The 19425-nt window shown below is 35.9% G+C and overlaps 1 protein-coding gene across 10 annotated transcripts in view; it reads right to left on the reverse strand.

The window, feature by feature from the left end:
• The window catches only part of CEP112 (centrosomal protein 112), a 400571-nt gene that overhangs the window by 220897 nt on the left and 160249 nt on the right, over positions 1-19425 (reverse strand). For all 10 annotated transcript variants that reach the window (XR_012009149.1, XR_012009150.1, XM_072781073.1 and 7 more), the window contains one exon: positions 6395-6502. Coding sequence is in view for 8 of the 10 variants with exons in the window: in XM_072781073.1 (XP_072637174.1) it covers positions 6395-6502 (108 nt within the window). In the remaining 2 variants the exon portion in view is untranslated. The remainder of the gene's footprint in view (positions 1-6394; positions 6503-19425) is intronic.

Genomic DNA, 19425 nt, shown 5'->3' on the forward strand with positions numbered 1-19425 from the left:
TAAGAGGATGCGCTACAGTTTCTACAACTGGAAGATGGGAAAAATACGTAATAGTCTCTGCCTTGCAAGACCACTGTGAGGAGGGGCGTGGCTGAGTTCACACACAGCATCCAGAAGTGGGCCGTGGCCCCAAGCAGGTCTACTAACTGCTGGCTACTGGGATATTCCCATACAGACCAATCCTACTATTTCATAGATGACTGATTTCGAATTTAAGAATAAATATGGCTCAGTTAAGCATCTGCCTTCAGCTCAGGTCATGATCCCAGGGTCCTGGGATGGAGCCCCACGTTGGGCTCCCTGCTCAGATGGGCACCTGCTTCTCCCTCTCTCTCTGCTTGTGCTCACTCTGTCAAATAAATAAATAAAATCTTTAAAAAATAATAAATAGATATGTTACTCTCCTTAGTCTTGTCTTCTCTTGCTGAAATTCCTTTAAATACTCTCACTGACATAGCTCCAAGTCTTTCTATATTCTGGAGACTTTCATTTGAACATGCTTTTGTCAATGTCCTACTTCAAATGTGGCAACTAGAACTGACTTATTCCTTATGTGACCTGATGTGTAAACAATGTACTGGGCCCATTACCCCATCATCCCAGGCATGTTGTTCTGTCTGCCTTGCTGCCCCCACCCTTTATACCCCTCATACACCTCACCCCTGCCTTGTATTTTTTGCAGATAATTTTTTAAATCTAAGCATAGGATTTTATATTCAATCCTAATAAATTTAATCATCTTAATTTCAGCTGTTTAAAGCTTCAGAGTACTGATTTTCATGTCCCACGTGTTAACTACTCCTCTGAACTCTGGGGAAGCAGGGAACATTACCTCTGTATCATCATCCAGTGATGGCCCTTTGACCTACCACTTAGCCACATAACTGCACCAATATCTAAACCATTTTTTCCATATTGCCTTCATGAAGGACCTTACCAGGTGGCTCAGTGAAGTCCAGCCATACTTTCCTTATCTACCAGCCTGACCCCCGTTCAAAAAAGGAAATGAGCTTAGTTTAATTGGCTTCATTTTTAGTGAACTTTTGCTAGCTTGTAGGGACCACAACTATATGCCTATCATTTCTCATAATAAACTTTCACAGTAAAAATCTTAACAATTTGGAGTGGTCTGGGGGACTACTTACTGTTCCAGGTAATAAAATTTTCTGCTGGAATGGATTTTAAAAGTTGGCATATTATCACATCAATAAATATTCTCCTGGGGCACCTGGGTGGCTCAGTCAGTTAAGCACCTGCCTTTGGCTCAGGTCCCGATCAAGGTCCTGAGATCAAGTCCCAAGTTGGCTCCCTGATCAGTGGGGAGTCCGCTACTCCCTCTCCTCCCTGCTTGTACTCTCTGGCTATCTCTATCTCTCTCTCTCAAATAAATAAATAAATATTCTCCTAAAATCTATTAGCTCGTATTCCTGTGTTTTCTTTTCCTAGTGAGTTACTGCCTGGGATCTTCAATCTCAACACCAAGTCTAATAAACAGGCCTATAGATACAGGAAGAATAAAATGGGTGAAATCACCAAGATCTGAGAGATCCTTAAGTGAGCTTTTTTTTAACTACTGTCACACACTTGCATGACAATTGTATCATTTATCCCCTTTTCATGAAAATGAAATGCAGAAAAGTTAATGCAACAGCAGTTTCTTCCTTTCTTTTTTTTTTTTTTTTTTTTTGCTGTGCCTTGTTCTGTGCTAATTTTTTTTTTTTTTTATCTTTTCTTGGCAAAGTTCTTTTTTTTTGTATATTTTTTTATTGGAGTTCGATTTGCCAACATTTCTTTCTTTCCTTTTTTTTTTTTTTGAGAGAGAGAAAGTGCAAGCAGGAGCGGGGGGGGGGGGGGGGCGGGGGGGGGGCAGAGAGGGAGAAGATAATCTTAAGTAGGCTTCACTCCAAGCATGGAGCTCAACAGGGGACTCAGTCCCACAACCCTGAGATCATGACTTGAGCCAAAATCAAGAGTCAGACACTCAATGAACTGAGCCACCTAGACACCCCCACAGCATGTAGTTTCTATAAATAGAATCAATTCTTTAAAAAACTAATTTCTCTGATTAAGTATTTTTAGGCAAGACTATACAAAGACAAAACTTTAGTAGATTTTTAAAACTATCATTCTGAGAAAAACCTTTGAAACCTACATTCTTCCAAAATTTACACAAGTGTATTTTTTAAAGTTTTTATTTAAACTCTAGTTAGTTAATATATATGGTAAAATTGGTTTCAGGTGTAGAATTTGGTGATTCACACGATGTAAGTGTATTTTTAAATTAAAAACATAACTGTCACATTAAAAAAGACAGTCACAATGTGTAAAGGAGGGAGTATAGAAAAAGAATCAACCATGATTCCATCACCTAAAAAATAACTAATATTATTGTTTGAATGTTTCTGTCTGAGATTAAAAATAACTGGGCCAGCGGGTATAAATACTTTTTATGACTCTTGGTAGATACTGCCAAAATCCTCTCCAAAAAGGCTGCATTAATTTAAATGTCACCAGCAATATATGAAAGTACAAATTTCACTAAACTTTTGCCAATTTTAGATGGTACATCATTGTTAATTCTAATTTGCATTTTTATTGATACTAAGGCTAAAGATGTTTCTACATGGTCATTTATTCAATTAGTTTCTTATCTGTTTCTGTCCTTTGCGAGGTCACTTATTGGGACATTAATGATTTTCTTATGATTTGTGATAATTACTTAATTTATACACTAATTATTTTTATTTGTTACAAATTTATTAACTTTATAAGAGAATCATTTTTGGCCTATCACATTCATTGCAAAATATTATTTCTTCTTTTTTTAACTTAAAATAATTTTTATTTAGTCAAATGTTAATTTTCCATGGTGATTTTTCTTATGTATCCAACTTTAAGAAGCCAGAGATGTGCCAAAACAATCACAAAATAAATGCAAATCAGGCATTGAAGTCACTTGGCTATATCTGGTTATACATTTGCCACCAGAAGATTATCACCAAAAAGAAAATACAAATTAAAATTTATTTATTTATTTATTTATTTATTTATTCATTTATTTATTTATTTTAGAGAGCAAGAGGGAGAGACAGAGAGAAAGTGAGAGACAGAGAGAAACTGAGTGGGGAGTGGGAGGCAGAGGAAGAGAGAGAGAGGGAGGGAGGAGAGGAGCAGAGGGAGAGTGAGTGAATCTCCAGCAGACACTCTGTTGATGGAGGAGCCCAATTTGAGACTTGATCTCAAGACCATGAGATCATGACCAGAGCCAAAACCCAGAGTTAGACACTCAACAGACTAAGCCACCTAGGCACTCCTGAAAATATAATTTTTTAAACTCTCAAAGAGAATGCGTCTCCTCCTTATACTCACCCTGAAACACAATAGTTTCTGAGTCATATCTGTGTCACAGAAATGGTTTTTTTTTTTTTAATTTTTTTTAATTTATTTATGATAGTCACACAGAGAGAGAGAGAGAGGCAGAGACATAGGCAGAGGGAGAAGCAGGCTCCATGTACCGGGAGCCCGATGTGGGATTCGATCCTGGGTCTCCAGGATCACACCCTAGGCCAAAGGCAGGCGCTAAACCACTGCGCCACCCAGGGATCCCCAGAAATGGTTTTTAACTTGTTGAGTTTCCTCTCTCCACCTGGGAGACAGAGTTGGGGTTTCCTGTTACTCCACCAATTTATTTAGAGGAACTGACATTTCTCTTGTTTTTATTTTTGCTTTTAATATTGCTTTTAATCCCCAAATCATCTCAGTTATACCTCATAACTAGAGCATAATATGCAACACTTCTTGACCTTCCTTACTATTCTTATTTATATTTGGTCATCTTATGTTCCTTCTTTCTCCCCATTTTCTACTCCAATCAATTAAACAATATAATGAATTCTATAATGTATTTCTATTATCAGCTCAATCAGAAATATAATGTAACAGAGATTGGAAGAAATAGAAGAGAAAGTTTCTGCTTCCTTGTAGACTGCACTCCACCCTGGATAAAAACAGCTCTACATGATATTTTACAATACAAGAACTGATTTAAGTGTACAGAATAATGAGATGATTAATGCTGTAATTTCAGAGAAGGAAGAACTGGGTGTGGGCCAAAAAGGTCCTGTGACATTGTAGGGAAGTGTAGGAGCAGGAAGCAAGTCTTGAAGGATGGGTGTGATTTGCATAGACAGAATAGAGCAAAACGCAGATAATGCAAATAAAGAAGGACCGATTTGCGAACTTTAAACCATCACTATGAAAGTAACTCAGGTATATTTACAAACATTTTAAAATTAAAAGAGCGACAACAACATAACAGCCATAAGGTTACATACATGTCAGATCAGAATTCCTTTTCATGGAACTCAACTGAGCCCCTAATTGCTATCACTTAGGAGAGGGATTAAAATTCAGTAATCATTACAAGATTATTAGTTTTTGATGTAGTAGCCACTTAATAAGGACTTGAAAATATAATAATGAAAAAATTATTCAGGTTTTCAGAATAAAAAGATTCAAATATTGTCTTTAGAAAAACAATTTCTTAACTTAGTAATTAAGCTAATTAACATTTTTCCAGATGTTTAAGGAAACAAGGCAAGCAAATTAAACAAATAAGTAAAAATTAATAACCACCTTGAATATTCCAAGAATTAGCAGGAATACAGTTTTAGAAAAGATGAAAATAAAACTTTTTTTATTAGGTAAATAAGATGCAGATCCAAATCCAAACTTCTTATGCTGCTCTGGATTGTCCTGGTCCTAGTCCAAGCCGAGTTCTCACCCCATCTCCTACAGCTGGAATCTTCCCCTCTACATTCCTGCTGAACCGTCTTTTTCTGTCATTTTTGTTCCTTCAACACTCTCAAGTTGCTCTCATCTCAGATCCTTGCACTCACTGTTCCGCTAGCCTGGAATACTATTCCTCCAAGAGACTTCATGGCTGGCTCATCCCGGGTTTTCAAGATTCTCAGCACAAGGTTCTCCTGCTCAGAGGGCTTCCCTGACCACCTGTCAATGATGGTAATCCCCCTTCCATCTCCACCCAACAAGGCCTCTGTACATACTTTCTTCCTCTTTCATTAGTCACTCTCCGAAATTATTTTGTGTTTTTTTAATTAATAGGCTGGCTGCTCACCAAAATGTAGCATATGTTCTATTAGCCATTTGTATGTTTTCTTTGGAGAAATGTCTGCTCATGTCTGTGTCCATTTCTTGTCTGGATTTTTTGGTTTTTGGGTGTTGAGTTTGATAAATTCTTTGACAAGTTTCTATGACCCAGCAACTGCCCTAACTAGGTATTTACCCAAAGGATACAAACACAGTGAGTGATTCAAGGGGGCACCTGCACCCCAATGTTTATAGCAGCAATGTCCCAATAGCCAAAATATGGAAAGAGCTCAGATGTTCTTTGACAGATGAATGGATAAAGAAGATGTGGTATGTATATACAATGGAATATCAGTCATCAAAAAGAATGAAATCTTGCCATTTGCAATGATATGGATGGAACTAGAGAGTATTATGCTAAGCAAAATAAGTCATTCAGAGAAAGACAAATACAATATGATTTCACTCATATGTGGAATATAAGAAACAAAACAGATGCATATAGGAGAAAGGAAGGAAAAATAAAATAACATAAAAATAGAGAGAGGGGCAAACCATAAGAGACTCAACTCTAGGAAATAAGCTGAGGGTTGCTGGAGGGAAGACTGGTGGGGGTATGGGGTAATTGGGTGATGGGCGTTAAGGAGGGCACGTGATGGAATGAGCACTGGGTGTTATATGCAACTGATGAATCACTAAATTCTACCCCTGAAATTAATAATACACTATATATGTTAACTAAGTTTAAATTAGAAAAAAAATTTTAAATGATTGTTAAAAAATGCAGTATATGCTCTGTGTGAAAGGTACGTCGTCAGTTGGCTTACTGCTCTGCCCAGAGTCGGGACATGGTAGGTACCAAAAACTATTTCTTAAATAAATAAGCAACTCAGATTTATGCTCTGACAGGAACAGAAGGACTCAAGAATTACAATAAAAGTTTCAATTAAACATGCAGATTAACAAACCACTGTAATAGACTTCAGTGAAGAGCTAAAATCCTATTTCTGGATTTTACTAAAACAGATTTTATTTCAAATGATTCATATGTATTGATAATAACATTCTTAGTAACATTTTCATTGTGAAGGGATTTTATCATATATCTTTTTAAGATTTCATCTTTAAGTCTCTACACCCAACGTGGGGTTCACACTTATAGCCTCAAGATCAAGAGTTGCATACTCCACCGACTAAGCCAGCCAGGTACCCCTATAATGAAATTCTTACAAAAGAGATTATAGCATTTAAAAATTCAATGGCATCATCAAAATGAAAGACTAACCTGCTGTTCATATCGTTGTTTGACATCCTCCAGCTGCCATAAAAACTCCTTTGATTGCTTCTCACGAAGAGACTTGGATCTAGTTAGATCGGCCTCCACTTTTTCCATCTATAAAATTTAAAAATCAAATATTATATTTTTTAAACAAAAAATTTATTCCATGTTTTTGTAGTTTGACCATTCATTAAAATGGCAGATTTTAAACACCCCCTATGGATCATAATGGTGAATTTTAAGATGATAAGATAATGAAAGCTCTGTCAATTTATTTACATATCTTTAATAGTTTGTCAGGAAAATTAACACTGGAATATAACTGACTACATTCTGATGCTATAAAAATGGAACTATAATGGAAATATAACTTTGAATATTCAAATATTTATTCTACAAGAATTTTTAAGGCCTTGGCATATGCTGAATGGGAGAAAATATTTGTAAGCCATGTATCTGATAGGGGACTTGTATCAAGAATACATAAAGAATGCTTACAGCCCACTAAGAAATGGGCAATTATACTCTATATTAAAATGGGTAAAGGAACTGAAAAGATATTTCTCCAAAGAAGATATACAAATGGCCAAAAAAGCATATGAGAAGACGATCAACATCACTGCCATTAGGCAATTTCAAATTGAAACAATAATGACGTATCACTTCGCGCCCCCTAGGATGGCTTCAATCAAGACCGATAACAGCAAGTATTGGTGAAGATGTGGAGAAATCAGAACCCTCAAACCCTGCTGCTGGGAATGTAAAATGGAAGACAGTTTGGCAGTTCCTCAAAAGGATAAACATGGTTACCATATGTGCCAGGAATTCCACTCCTGGGTGAGAAATTAAAACATCCATGCAAAAACTTACACAAATGTTTGTAGCAGCATTATTCATAATAGCCAAAAAGAGTACGAAATAACCCAGATGTTCACCAATGGATAATGGATAAACAAAACAAGGTCGATACATAGGAGCATCACTGAACCATAAGAAGGAATGAAATACTAATATGTGTTATAATATGGGGAACCTTGAAAGCACTGTGCTAAGTGAAAGGAGGCAGTCACACACACAAGACTATGTATTATGATTCCATTTATATTAAATGTGATACAGAAGGCAAATCCATAGAAACAGCAAGTAGACTAGTGGTTGCCTAGAGTGAGAGGGAGTTGAGGGTGAGCACTGACTGCTAAAGGGTGTCAGATTTCTTTTGGAGGCAATGGAAATTTAAAACTGATTGTCCTGGGGTGCTTGGGTGGTGCAGTTGGTTAAGCGACCTACTCTTGGTTTTAGCTTGGGCTGTGATCTTCAGGTCATGAGACTGAGACAGGAGATGGGCTCTGCGCTCTGCGTGGAGTCTGCTTCAGATTCTCACCCTCTCCCTCTCCCTCCACACCTGCCTCTCCCTCTGCCCCTCCTGCTCATGCTCTCTCTCTCTAAAATAAACAAATCTTTTTTAAAAATCTATTATGCTGATGGATACACAATTGTTAAGTATATTAAAAATGATTAAATTGTTACACTTAAAATGAATTTAATTCCTGGTATGTGATTTATATCCTTTTTTTAAAATTTTTATTTATTTGTGATAGTCACAGAGAGAGAGAGAGAGAGAGAGAGGCAGAGACACAGGCAGAGGGAGAAGCAGGCTCCATGCACTGGGAGCCCGACGTGGGATTCGATCCCGGGTCTCCAGGATCACGCCCTGGGCCAAAGGCAGGCTCTAAACCGCTGTACCACCCAGGGATCCCTATATCCTTTTTAAAAAAAAATTTTTTTTTTTTAAGGAGGCTCCATGCCCAGCATGGGGCTTGCATTCATAACCCTGAGATCAAGACCTGAGCTGAGATGGAGTTGGACATTTAACTGACTGAGCCACCTGGGTACCCCATATGTGAATTATATCTTAATAAAGCTGTTATCATAAAAAAATTAAAAGTCAAACACTATGCCATATCCCACAAGGCTTCATCCAATCCCAGGTACTGCTCTCAATTCATCTCTGCTACTCTATACCATCACCACCACCATTCCAGCCCATCTGCCTCTTTGCATGCCAGAGACATGCCAGAGATCCTCTGGAAGCTTCCCCTCAGAGAGTCACATGGCTTTTTTCTCAAAGTCTTAAGTTTCTGCTTAAAGGTCATCTTTGTGAAGCCTCCCTGACCACCCTATTTAAGTTGCAGCCCTCCTCCTGCCCCAGTCCTCTTAAGTCTCCCTTTTGCTGATCTACTGTTCCTTTTTACCATAGGACATATCACCTTCAAGTATATAATACAATTTACTTACTCCTTAGGGCTCATTTTAATGTCTGCCTCACCCATGGTAATGTAACCCCACGTTCACTCACGTATCCAATTTAGCACACTGCCTGGCACCTATAGGGACCCAATAATCAAATGAAGCAGAAAAAAGACAAACCAAGTGTATATACCTAGGTTTGAGATTTGCTGAATAAACAATTTTCAACATTTAGGATGCAGATTCTTAATAACATATACAAGATCATGTTGAATCTGACACTTTCTATCACATACAAAATTAGAGATAATGTATGATTATCTTGCTCTTGCCAGATGCTCATTTATATGTGGCAAGAAAGAAATGTTCTTATATATAGTAATGAAAAATCGCTCCATATAAATAACATGAAAATGGCACCTTCCTAGTGCAGTTTTTCATTTGTCTTTCTTCCTCTGGTTTGACTATGTCTCAGAAGTTTGTGTTGTTTTTTTTTTTCTGAAACAATTGTCAGTTAATATGACAATCGTCCTACCAGTGGCTACTCTATATTTATTATTCTGCTTCACTGATTGGTTGAGATGTTTCTTTTTTAGTTGTACACCATGCTCTCTTCCAGGTTACCTTTTGGCAACTGCTAGGATTAGACACAATATGAATATCAGAGGAAATGAATCCTAAAAATGTTCCTTCAGTTTCTCATCTTAAATTTTAAAAAAATCATTCAAATGCATTTTTTCAGACATGATTAAACCTTAAGGCTCCAGAAGCAAAGATGTTAGGTGAAGAGTAGCCAGTTGCATTAGATAAGAAAAAAATGCATATAGCCACTCACTACTGCTGTCCAACAGTACATCTTGCTTCCTGCTTCTCACAGCAAGGTCTGGGGTATCTAAATTATGGCATGAGATTTAGCCTAAGTATTTCTTCGTAAAATCCAAAGAGTGCAACCCTAATAACACTAAGTCATCTGCTTCCAAATTCAACAATCAGAGTTGTAAGAGTATTGATCCACAGGTAGTCAGTACAGTGGCCGAGAACACATTTACTAAGGAATTACTGAAGGACCCATACTCAAGCCCACTTTGTTGCCCTCTGTTTCTAACTCAAGACATGGGTTTCCAGTCTTTCTCTACTTCAGTGCTCTTCACATCAGACCTCCAGCAGAAGGCAGTCTGCGCTCCCTATACTCCAAGATCCTTGGCATTTCCAACATTAGCCATGTCTCGATTCAAAAAGAGCCTTTTGCTCTTTGTGCTATCTGGAAAGCCCCTTCAAGTTTTTCCCCTCGTCCAAAGTGATGGTCTTCAAGGATGACTCATCTACTCTCCTCTCTCTGAGGTGTTTTTTTTTTTAAGATTTTATTTTTATTTATTCGTGAGAGACACAGAGAGAGAGGCAGAGACAGGCAGAGGGTGAAGCAGGCTCCCTGCAGAGAGCCTGATGTGGGACTCAATCCCAGGACCCCGGGACAACAATCTGAGCCAAAGGCAGACACTCAACCACTGAGCCACCTAGGTGTCTTCTGAGGTGTTTTTTAATCCCACCAACTTATAAAGTGCCTTCCTTCTCTCTACATTCAAGGACTTAACATCTATTTCCATAGCACGCTGTTTTTCTCTATAGTATGGAAGTGTTTCAAACGTGTGAGCTTTGTTTATTCATCTAGATCATGAGCTACTGAATAAAAGGAACTATGATTTATAATTCTTTTGTATCTTAATTATGAACTAATTGGTATAGTATGCAGAATAAATATGCATTAAATCCTTAAGGATGAATAAAATAATTGGCAAAAGCAAAAGGGGATGGAAAAAAAGGAAAGCTGTATCAAGAAGAGAAGATCTGGTTTATTTAGTACTTTCAAGACAGAGCTTCATATGAAGTTGATTTTAGGTTCTTATTTTATCTCGGTACAGATTGTATATTAAAAGTAAATAAGTATTTAAATAGTTAAAATACTTAGAACTTAAAATAAAAACTAAGGCCTTTATGTACTCTGTGTAAAAATTCAGTACCTTCAAGAAAAAACAGAATCATCTTCTATAACCAAAATGGATAACAATTTAAAACACATGAAAAGACCTTTTATACCTAAACATTAAGACAAATTCATAGTAAATAACTGATATAAGAAAAGGAAATGCATGTCATATTAGATGATACTGACCGAAAATGCAAGGCCCCACTCCATTTTCCTTCAACAATGTAACAAAAAAATTTAAAGTCTTGTAAAAGACTTTGTATAAAAACAGTGTTCTCAGTTGCCATAGATACAAAAGATCCTGCTTCCTCATACATCATTCTACATTCCGTTCAACTTCAAGGGTTAGGAAATTAACAACAACACTCCTTTACAGTGTAACTCTAGCTTCAAGAAAACCTAGGAGTAAAGCTTGGTGGGCAAATTAAGAGCAAAAAGGAGTTGGGTGTATTTCTGCGAATGTTTAGTGTTTAAAGAAGGAAGGGGAGGGTGGTGTTTTCCTCCTCTGGTGCCTCAGGCATTGGGTCCTTCAGCTACATGGAAAAGAAAACCCAAGAGACCATGCATGCGTAAATAACATGGGCTCTTTATGTTTTTCCTTGTGCCACAAGTTCAAAAATAGGCTGCCACACTGGCAGTTCAAAGATGTCAGGGTTAGGTCTCTGCAACTCAACCTTCCTATAATAGTTGCAAAATGGCTTCTGCAGCTCTGAACATGAAGCGAAGGGCAAAGGGTCCGTATTAGCTGAGCTGAATACCCTTTGAAGGAGCTTTCCTGCAAGTTCCTGTCAATAACAAATTAATTATGCTGTTTGCCATCTCATTCACTAGAACTACATTAAAAAGTAAGCTCCATCTGCAAGGTGAGAAACTGCAGTTTTAAAACTGTGTCTAATGTTGCCCTAAATAAAATCAGGGCTCTATGAGTAAGAAAGCAGGCATGGACACCTGGTAGTCACTGTCAAAGAGGGTCATAAGTTATTGTTTTTTTTTTCTCTAGCAAAGTCCTCTTGTGTTATTATATTTGGAGGAATTCGACATGTACAATTCACATTATAACAAGCAGACAGTTATATACGAATATACAATTCAAAATATATTTTTGTATTTAATACATATTTAGGTAAGCTATAAAAATTAACCTTCAAGTATGTTCTGGTAGATAGATCAATCAATTGATCAGTAGATCAATAGAAACAGGCAGGAAGGCAGATAGATATAAATGGCAGAAAGACATCATTTTTCTGTGCTTGGCTAAAGACTTAGTAGGAACTAATATCCTTAGCAGGGAAAACCAGTGAATAACATTAACTGATTATACCTACAGTTCTTTTGTGAGAAAAAAACCATAAGTTGATATAGGACAAACAGTATTTCTGGTATCTGTCCTGATCGATTTGTGGGAGTTGTTGATCTGCTCTGGAAATGAATTTTAGCTCCACATCTGAATTACAAATATCTTCCACTCTGAGGAAGCCTTTCCACTTTCTTTCTTTTTTTTTTTTTTTGCCTTTCCACTTTCTTAATGAGAAGTTTATTTAATTTTAATAAGGTTAAATTCAACAATATTTTGGGTTTTTATGCCTATTTGTTTCCTATTTAGAAAATCTTTCCCTAGTTCCAACTATCAAAAATGTTTCTACATTTTCTTCTGAAAGTTTTATTGTTTTACCTATCACTTGTACGTCTATAATCCTGGAATTAATTTTGTGAATGGGGTAAAAGGAAAGATTCTTTTTTTTTCCCCACGTGGTTACCAAGCTGACATGGTGGCATGTATTAAAATGATCATTCTTTCCCTGCTGCACTGCAGCACTTCCTTCGACCTGAGTCAGGTTGATCATGTACATGAGAGTCTAATTTTGGGTCTCCTTCGTCTGTAACACTGATCATCCTTGTGCCCAAACCATGCTGTATTAATATTATAACTGAATATGAGTCTCAGTATCTGGTCATATATGTTGTGTTCTTCCAGATTGCCAGAGCAATTCTCAGTCCTTTGCATTTTCATATACGTTTTAGAATTAGTTGCCAGTTTCTCTCATTTCTCTTCACCCCCCACCAAAAAAAACCCCATAGGAACAAAAGAACCACTACTAACATTTTGATTTTTAGAACTATGTTGATTTTATAGATTAATGTGGGGAAAACCGACGTGTTTATGGCATTGAGTCTTTGAATCCACCAATTTATTTAGGTCTTCTTTGGTTTCTCTCAATGTTTTCCAGTTTTTAAAACAGAGGCCTTGCACGTTTTTTTGTTAGATTTATTCTTAGGTATATACGTGAACCTTTCTCGTGCTATGGTATCTTTTCCAATTTTATTTTCTATTTGTTGGCTGCTGGTATATAGAAATAAAACTGCATTGTCTGTCTGATCTTACAATCAGTAACCTTACTAAATTCACTACTAGTAACATTTCAATAAGTAAATATCTGAGAAATTAGCAATTACAACAAAGATGCCATAATTGCAGATAAGTGCCAAACTCACTGGGCTAGCTTAGGTGCCCTCCTCTGAGCTCTCTTACTGACCTGTTTATTCACTTATTAAATCACAAGCTTTTATGTGCTGGTCTATCATTCAAGCCACAAATATGTCTAATAAACTCTGAATTCCCAGAATCAACAACAATGGCTGGTATAGAGCAAGTATTCATAAATTTTTTATAAATGAATGAAAAAAGAAGTCAAGTCTGTTGAATCCTTGGCCAGTAAGTCAATAAAATAATTGAGATATATTAAAAAATAATAATGTTACTATTTCACAATCAATAACACTTCTAATCAGTCAAATGCAGAAAAAAATAACATATTTTCCAGTCCAATGTCCTCAGTAGATTTTTTTGGCTTATATTCTGTCTGCAAAAGAGATTAGTCATTGACGAATTTTACAAGGAAAAAGCTCCACTTACTCCTCTTACGTTAAGCATTTAAGGATAAAAGTTAAAATTTCTTTTAATTATTTGTTTTGCTGTTTTTATTTCATTTTGGTTTTCAAAGCCAGATACTTAGACACAGTCTCTGGATGCTGTCATTTGGAATTGATGAATGACCACAATAGCTTCTATTGAAACATTTAGATAGAATTCTAGGATTTTTCTTCTGCTACCTAATCTATTTAAAGACAAAATTCCAAATGTGAGAAGAGTAGAGAGATTTCTTCATTATCATCAAAAAGTAACTGAGAGAAAATGCTTCCATTTATATTGGATGTTTTATTATCTTAAAACTGGTCTAAAAAAGCCTTATTTAAAATTACATGAGCTAGCATGATCCTTAAAGGACAAGAGGACAAAGGTGTAAGTCACAGTGAATGGTCCATATGATGACTCTTTCTTTGTCTGTTTGTGATCCATTTATCCTTAATGACACAAATATATCCATATGGCATTCTTTAATTCAACAGCAATAATAGGATGATGAACTAAATTTACGATCTCTAAGAATATAAGAAACTGCTACCCAGTTTCAAATGTACAAGGAGCCAGAGTACCCTCACTAGTCAAAAGCAATGTTTCAGAATTTTGTTTGCATGGCAAGCCAGTGTGTTCTCCAAGTCCAAAGCTAATATCATGTAGCTGATGACTGTGAAAAAAAAAAAAAAGGAATTAAATTTAAAGTCAGATATTTAGCAGCAAATACCATTTAACGAGGATGTATTTTCAAGGGGAGAAAAATTAACTAGAAGTCAAGTGGCTAGTGGAGGCCCCAGGAGGACCTAGCTAGCTGACATTCATGCAGTCAATTTATAAGATTAAAAAGTTTCATTTAGGATTCCTGCCAGTACTTCAAAAAACATGGCTGTCTTTTTCAGTCATTTATTTGTTTCACAGAGAATAGGTAAATATAGAACACTCATTCTTTTAAAAATATGATTATATACATATATATGTGGAAAATTCTATCACAGTAGTACATTTTCACAATTAAAATATGTATATTTTATATAACTAATTGCTGGCAGCTAGCATTTATAATAGATTTCACCACTGGAGGAAAAATTAGGTTATTGAAGCAATCTTAAATGAGATAAAAAGTTCTTCAAAGAGAAAGGAACAGTGTGAAGCAATTTTTTTTTAAACTTTCTCTGTTCCATTTTCTCTCATGGGCCTCATTTTTGAAATAGCAATTCGCTTTCAAAAACAAACTCAAAGCTTTACTTTTTTTAATTCAAAATCTTATTGTCTGCTATCTGTAGCAGTTTCCAAATGGAAAAAGATGCCCTAAGCTCTGCTGGCTTTTGCACAAAAGATTTTAGTAAGAAGAGAAAAGAGCAGTTCAAGACAACAACAGAAAAGGAGGACTTAAAAATATACACTACAGAAAAATCTGAAAACATTATGATTCTCCAAATAAGGAATCTGCTGATTTTTTTAAAGAATTTGAGCTATATCAGATGCACACTTTTTAACTGATTCATAATCTATAATAGAAGACTTCTAATTTATCATGTTTCGACATATATATTTTACTTAACATTTGTTAAAATCTGCCAGGTAAAACCATTTGATTTGTGAATGAGCCCAGCTATAAGGATTCCATCAGAAATGATGTTCTTATTATTATACTCACATCAAAGGTGCTTTCTCTATTTCAGAAATTCAATTGCACTTGGCAAAACCATTTATGATGGAAACCGTTGGAGACTATTTCTTCAACAGAAGACCTTCAAAAGAATTTCCTGTTCATCAGTTGCCATCACTGCCATTTTTCAAGAAGACTAAATCGAGCACCGCTGGGCAGATCAGATGTGATGAGGACTACTCACAAAGACAAAGCACTTCCTACGTGTAGGAAGAAAGGAATCCCAGGGGCATGCACCCAGTAGGATGCTTCATGGGATCATTTAACCAGTCTAAGTAAGAGATGTGATACCTACAAGACAGGAACACTTGAACTCAACATTCACAAGTAGGGGAGTCAAATGCGTCTGGCAGGATTGGTGATGTAAAATAGAAAACAGACCATGACAAAGCACAGAACAGTCAGACATATGAGGGTAGAACAATTAAGGGTACTTCCAGAATCAGTTCCACATATACTATTGTTCATCCCTGACCATTAGCAGTCTCACTTTGTGGCTAGGTAGGGTTCTTAATTAAATGGTTGCTGAGATGACATTATCTCCAGGGCTTTCAGTTCTGCCATACAGCTCTTAGACCACTTCATCTTAAAAAAAAACAAAAACAAAATTTATCAGTTTTAAAGTATTACTATTATTATGGATTGTTTTAATTTCATTTGTAGATATTTCATTGCTATAACAGAAGTATGGCTAAATTTCATATATTGATCTCATATTCTGAAAACTTGCTTCAATCATTTATTAGTTCTTGTATTTCTTGTATGGATTTTAACCATACAGGATGATTGAGTCATCTGAAAATATGTGTACTTCTTCCTTTCCAATTTATATGTTCATTCTTTCTTCCACTTCCTTCCTTCCTTCTTCCTCCTTCCCTTTCCCTTTCTTTTTCTCTCTTTCTCTCCCCCCACCCCACTCCTTTTCTTTGTTTTGCCTTAATGCACTGGCTAGAATCTCCAATACAATACTGAACAGAGGTGGCAAAAGCAGATATGGTTTCTTTGTTCTTAGAGGAAAAGTGTTAGGCCTTTCAGCATTAAGTATAGTAGCCATAGAGTTTTCATAGATGTCCTATTAGGTTAAGTTTGCTTCTAGTCTTAATTTGCCAAGAATTCTTTTTAAATCATGCATGATATTGAACTTTTTAAAATGCTTTTTCTGCCTCTAGTGAGATGATCATGTTGTTTTGTCCTTTATTAATATGTTGCATGACATTAATTGATTTTCAAATGTTAAAACCACTTGCGGTTCCTGGAATAAATTCCATTTGGTTGTGATGTATAATCATTTTTATATGTTTCTAGATTCCATTTTCTAAAATATCATTAAGAATTTCTGTGTCTACATTCATGACAGGTCGTATTTTATAGTTTTCTTCTAGTGTCTTTGGCTTTTTTTTTTTTTAAGTTTTATTTATTTATTCAGAGAGAGAGAGAGAGAGAGAGAGGCAGAGACACAGGGAGAGGGAGAAGCAGGCTCCATGCAGGGAGCCTGACGTGGGACTCGATCCCAGGCCTCCAGGATCACACCCCGGGCTGCAGGTGGTGCTAAACCGCTGCGCCACTGCTAGTGTCTTTGGCTTTGATAATAGGGTACTACTGGCCTTATGAATGAACTGGAAAGTGTTCCTTCCTCCTCGATTTCCTGAAAGAGTTTTCAAAAAACTAAAATTTTCTTTACTATTTGATGGAAACCACCAGTGAAGCCATCTGGTGCTTGGTTTTTCTTTGTGAAAAGATTTTTAATTGTCAGTTAAATATAATATGACAATACAGATTTTCTATCTCTTCTTGAGATAGTTTTAGTAATTTGCATATTTCTATGAATTTGTCCATTTCATCTGAGTTTTGTAATTTGTTGGCATAAGTTTGTAAAATGCCACCTTTATAATTCTTTCATTTTCTGTAGGATCAGTAACGGTGTCCTCTCCTCTTTTAGTTCTCACCTTGTTAATTTGTTTCTTCTCATTTTCCCCCCATCAGTCCTGCTAAAGATTTGTCAATTTGGTTGATCTTTTCAAAGAACCAACTTTTGGCTTCATTAATTTTCTCCATTTTTTTGTTTTCTACCTCTTTGCTTTCTGTAGAAATATAAAAATATTTACTATCTCCTTTCTCTCTGCTTACTTGGGCAGAAGCTTGCTTTTCTTTTTCTGGTTTCTTAAGATATAGTTTACAGTACTGATTTGAGAATTTTCTTGTGGGATATAGATGTTTAAAGCTATAAACTTTTCTCTAAGTACTGCTTTAGCTGCATTCCATAAATTTTGATATTCTGTGTTTTTGTTTTAATTCAGTTCAGAATATTTCCTAATTTTCCTTGTAATATCTTCTCTGACCCATGAGTTATTTATAAGCATGTTGTTTAATTTCCAAATATGTGGGGACTTCCCAGATTTCATATTGTTGTTTATTTCTAATTTATTTTCATTGGGGTCAAAGAACACATTTTGCATGACTTTAATCCTTTTTAAAACTATTGAGAATTGTTTTGCATCCAAGCATATCGTCTCTCTGGGGGAATGTCCCACAAGTGCCTCTATGATTACTGGGTGGAGTGAGTTAAATACCACCCACGTCTCAGACTCACTCTTGACTGGCACAATCCAAACAAACCCAACACAGCACAGCAAAGGGTTTGGAACTTAACTGAAACTGGAACCCACCCACAGAAGATGAGACAGGACTTTCACTCTGAAACAAACTGGGTTGACAATCTGCTAAAACAAAAAACTTAAGATCATCTAGACAATTCTAACCTTAGAGACTATACCAGTACAAAATTCATCAGGATTTTGAGACTCATCCATGTTGTTATGGGAATCAGTAGTTCATTCCTTTATACTACTGAGTAGTATTCCATTGTATATACTGCATCTAACTGTTCTTTCAACTTTTTTTAAAAAAGATTTTATTTACTTATTTTAAAGAGAGAGAGAGAGCGAGAGAGAGCAAGCACACATGAGTGGGGAGAGGGGCTTAAGGAGAGAGAGAATCTTAACCAGGCTCCACACTCAGCGCAGAGCCTGACACAGGGCTCAATCTCATGACCCTGAGACCATGACCTGAGCTGAAATCAAGAGTCGGGTGCTTAAATTCAACTTCTTTTGTTTTTGTTTTTTTTGTTGTTGTTGTTGTTGTTCTTTCAACTTCTGAGAAACACTTGGGTTGTTCAAGTTTGGGGCTATTGTGAATAAAACTGCTGTCAGCATTTGTGTACAAGTCTTTGTCTGGGTATGTCTTCATTTCTCTTGGTTAAGCACATAGGATGGAATGACTGACAAATGGTCACTGAATGCTTAACTTTTTAAGAAATTGGCACTTTTCCCACCGGCAGTATGCAACAGCTCCATGTGACTGCATCTTCACCAACACTCCGCATTATCAACCAATCTTATAATTTTAATCTAGTAAGCATATATAGTGGCATTTCATTTGATTTTAATTTCCCTGATGATTGATAGTATTGAACATCTTTCATGTGCTTATTAGTCATTTGTATATCTTTTTTCTGTAAGGTGTCCAAAATTTTGCCTATTTTTAACTGGGTTGTCTTTTTATTATTGAGTTGTAAGATTTCTTTTATATTTTAGATACAAGTTCTAGGAAATATTTGTGAATCTCTTCTTCCATTCTCTGGCTTGCCTTACTTCTTTTTGTTGTTTTTTTAATGGTGTCTTTCTAAGAGCAAAAGTTTTTAATTTTGGTGAAGTGGAATGTTGTGATTTTAATTGAAATTTAATTTCTGGTTTTATTGCACTGCGGTAAAAAATATGTGCTCTCTGTCATGTCAAGTGTTAGAAACATATTGAGTGTTTCTTTATGGTCTACTGAGTTTTATAACTCTTCCAAGGGAGTAGGAATTAAATTTGTCACATTTGAAGGGTACAAAGTAGAAATATAAGTGTTTTATAAGCTGTTACTTAGACTTCCTATTTGTTTGTTTGGGTTTTTGCCCCCTGATCTGTCAAAGATAGAGAAAAAAATATTTCAAAGCACCCATGACTATGTCAATTTCTCCAAGTATTCCTAACATTTTTTCATATTTAAGTATTCTTGCTTTTAGCATGAAAAATATATCCATTCATATATGGATATATTTATTATTAACTTTATTAACTTGTATTGATGCTAATTTATATGATGGTATTATATCTTTTTTTCTAAATAAAAGAGATATATTTGCATCATTTTCTAATATAATTTTCTGTAAACTAGTC

The sequence above is a fragment of the Canis lupus genome, chromosome 16, assembly GCF_048164855.1.
Source record: "Canis lupus baileyi chromosome 16, mCanLup2.hap1, whole genome shotgun sequence".
Classification (NCBI taxonomy): Eukaryota; Metazoa; Chordata; class Mammalia; order Carnivora; family Canidae; genus Canis; species Canis lupus.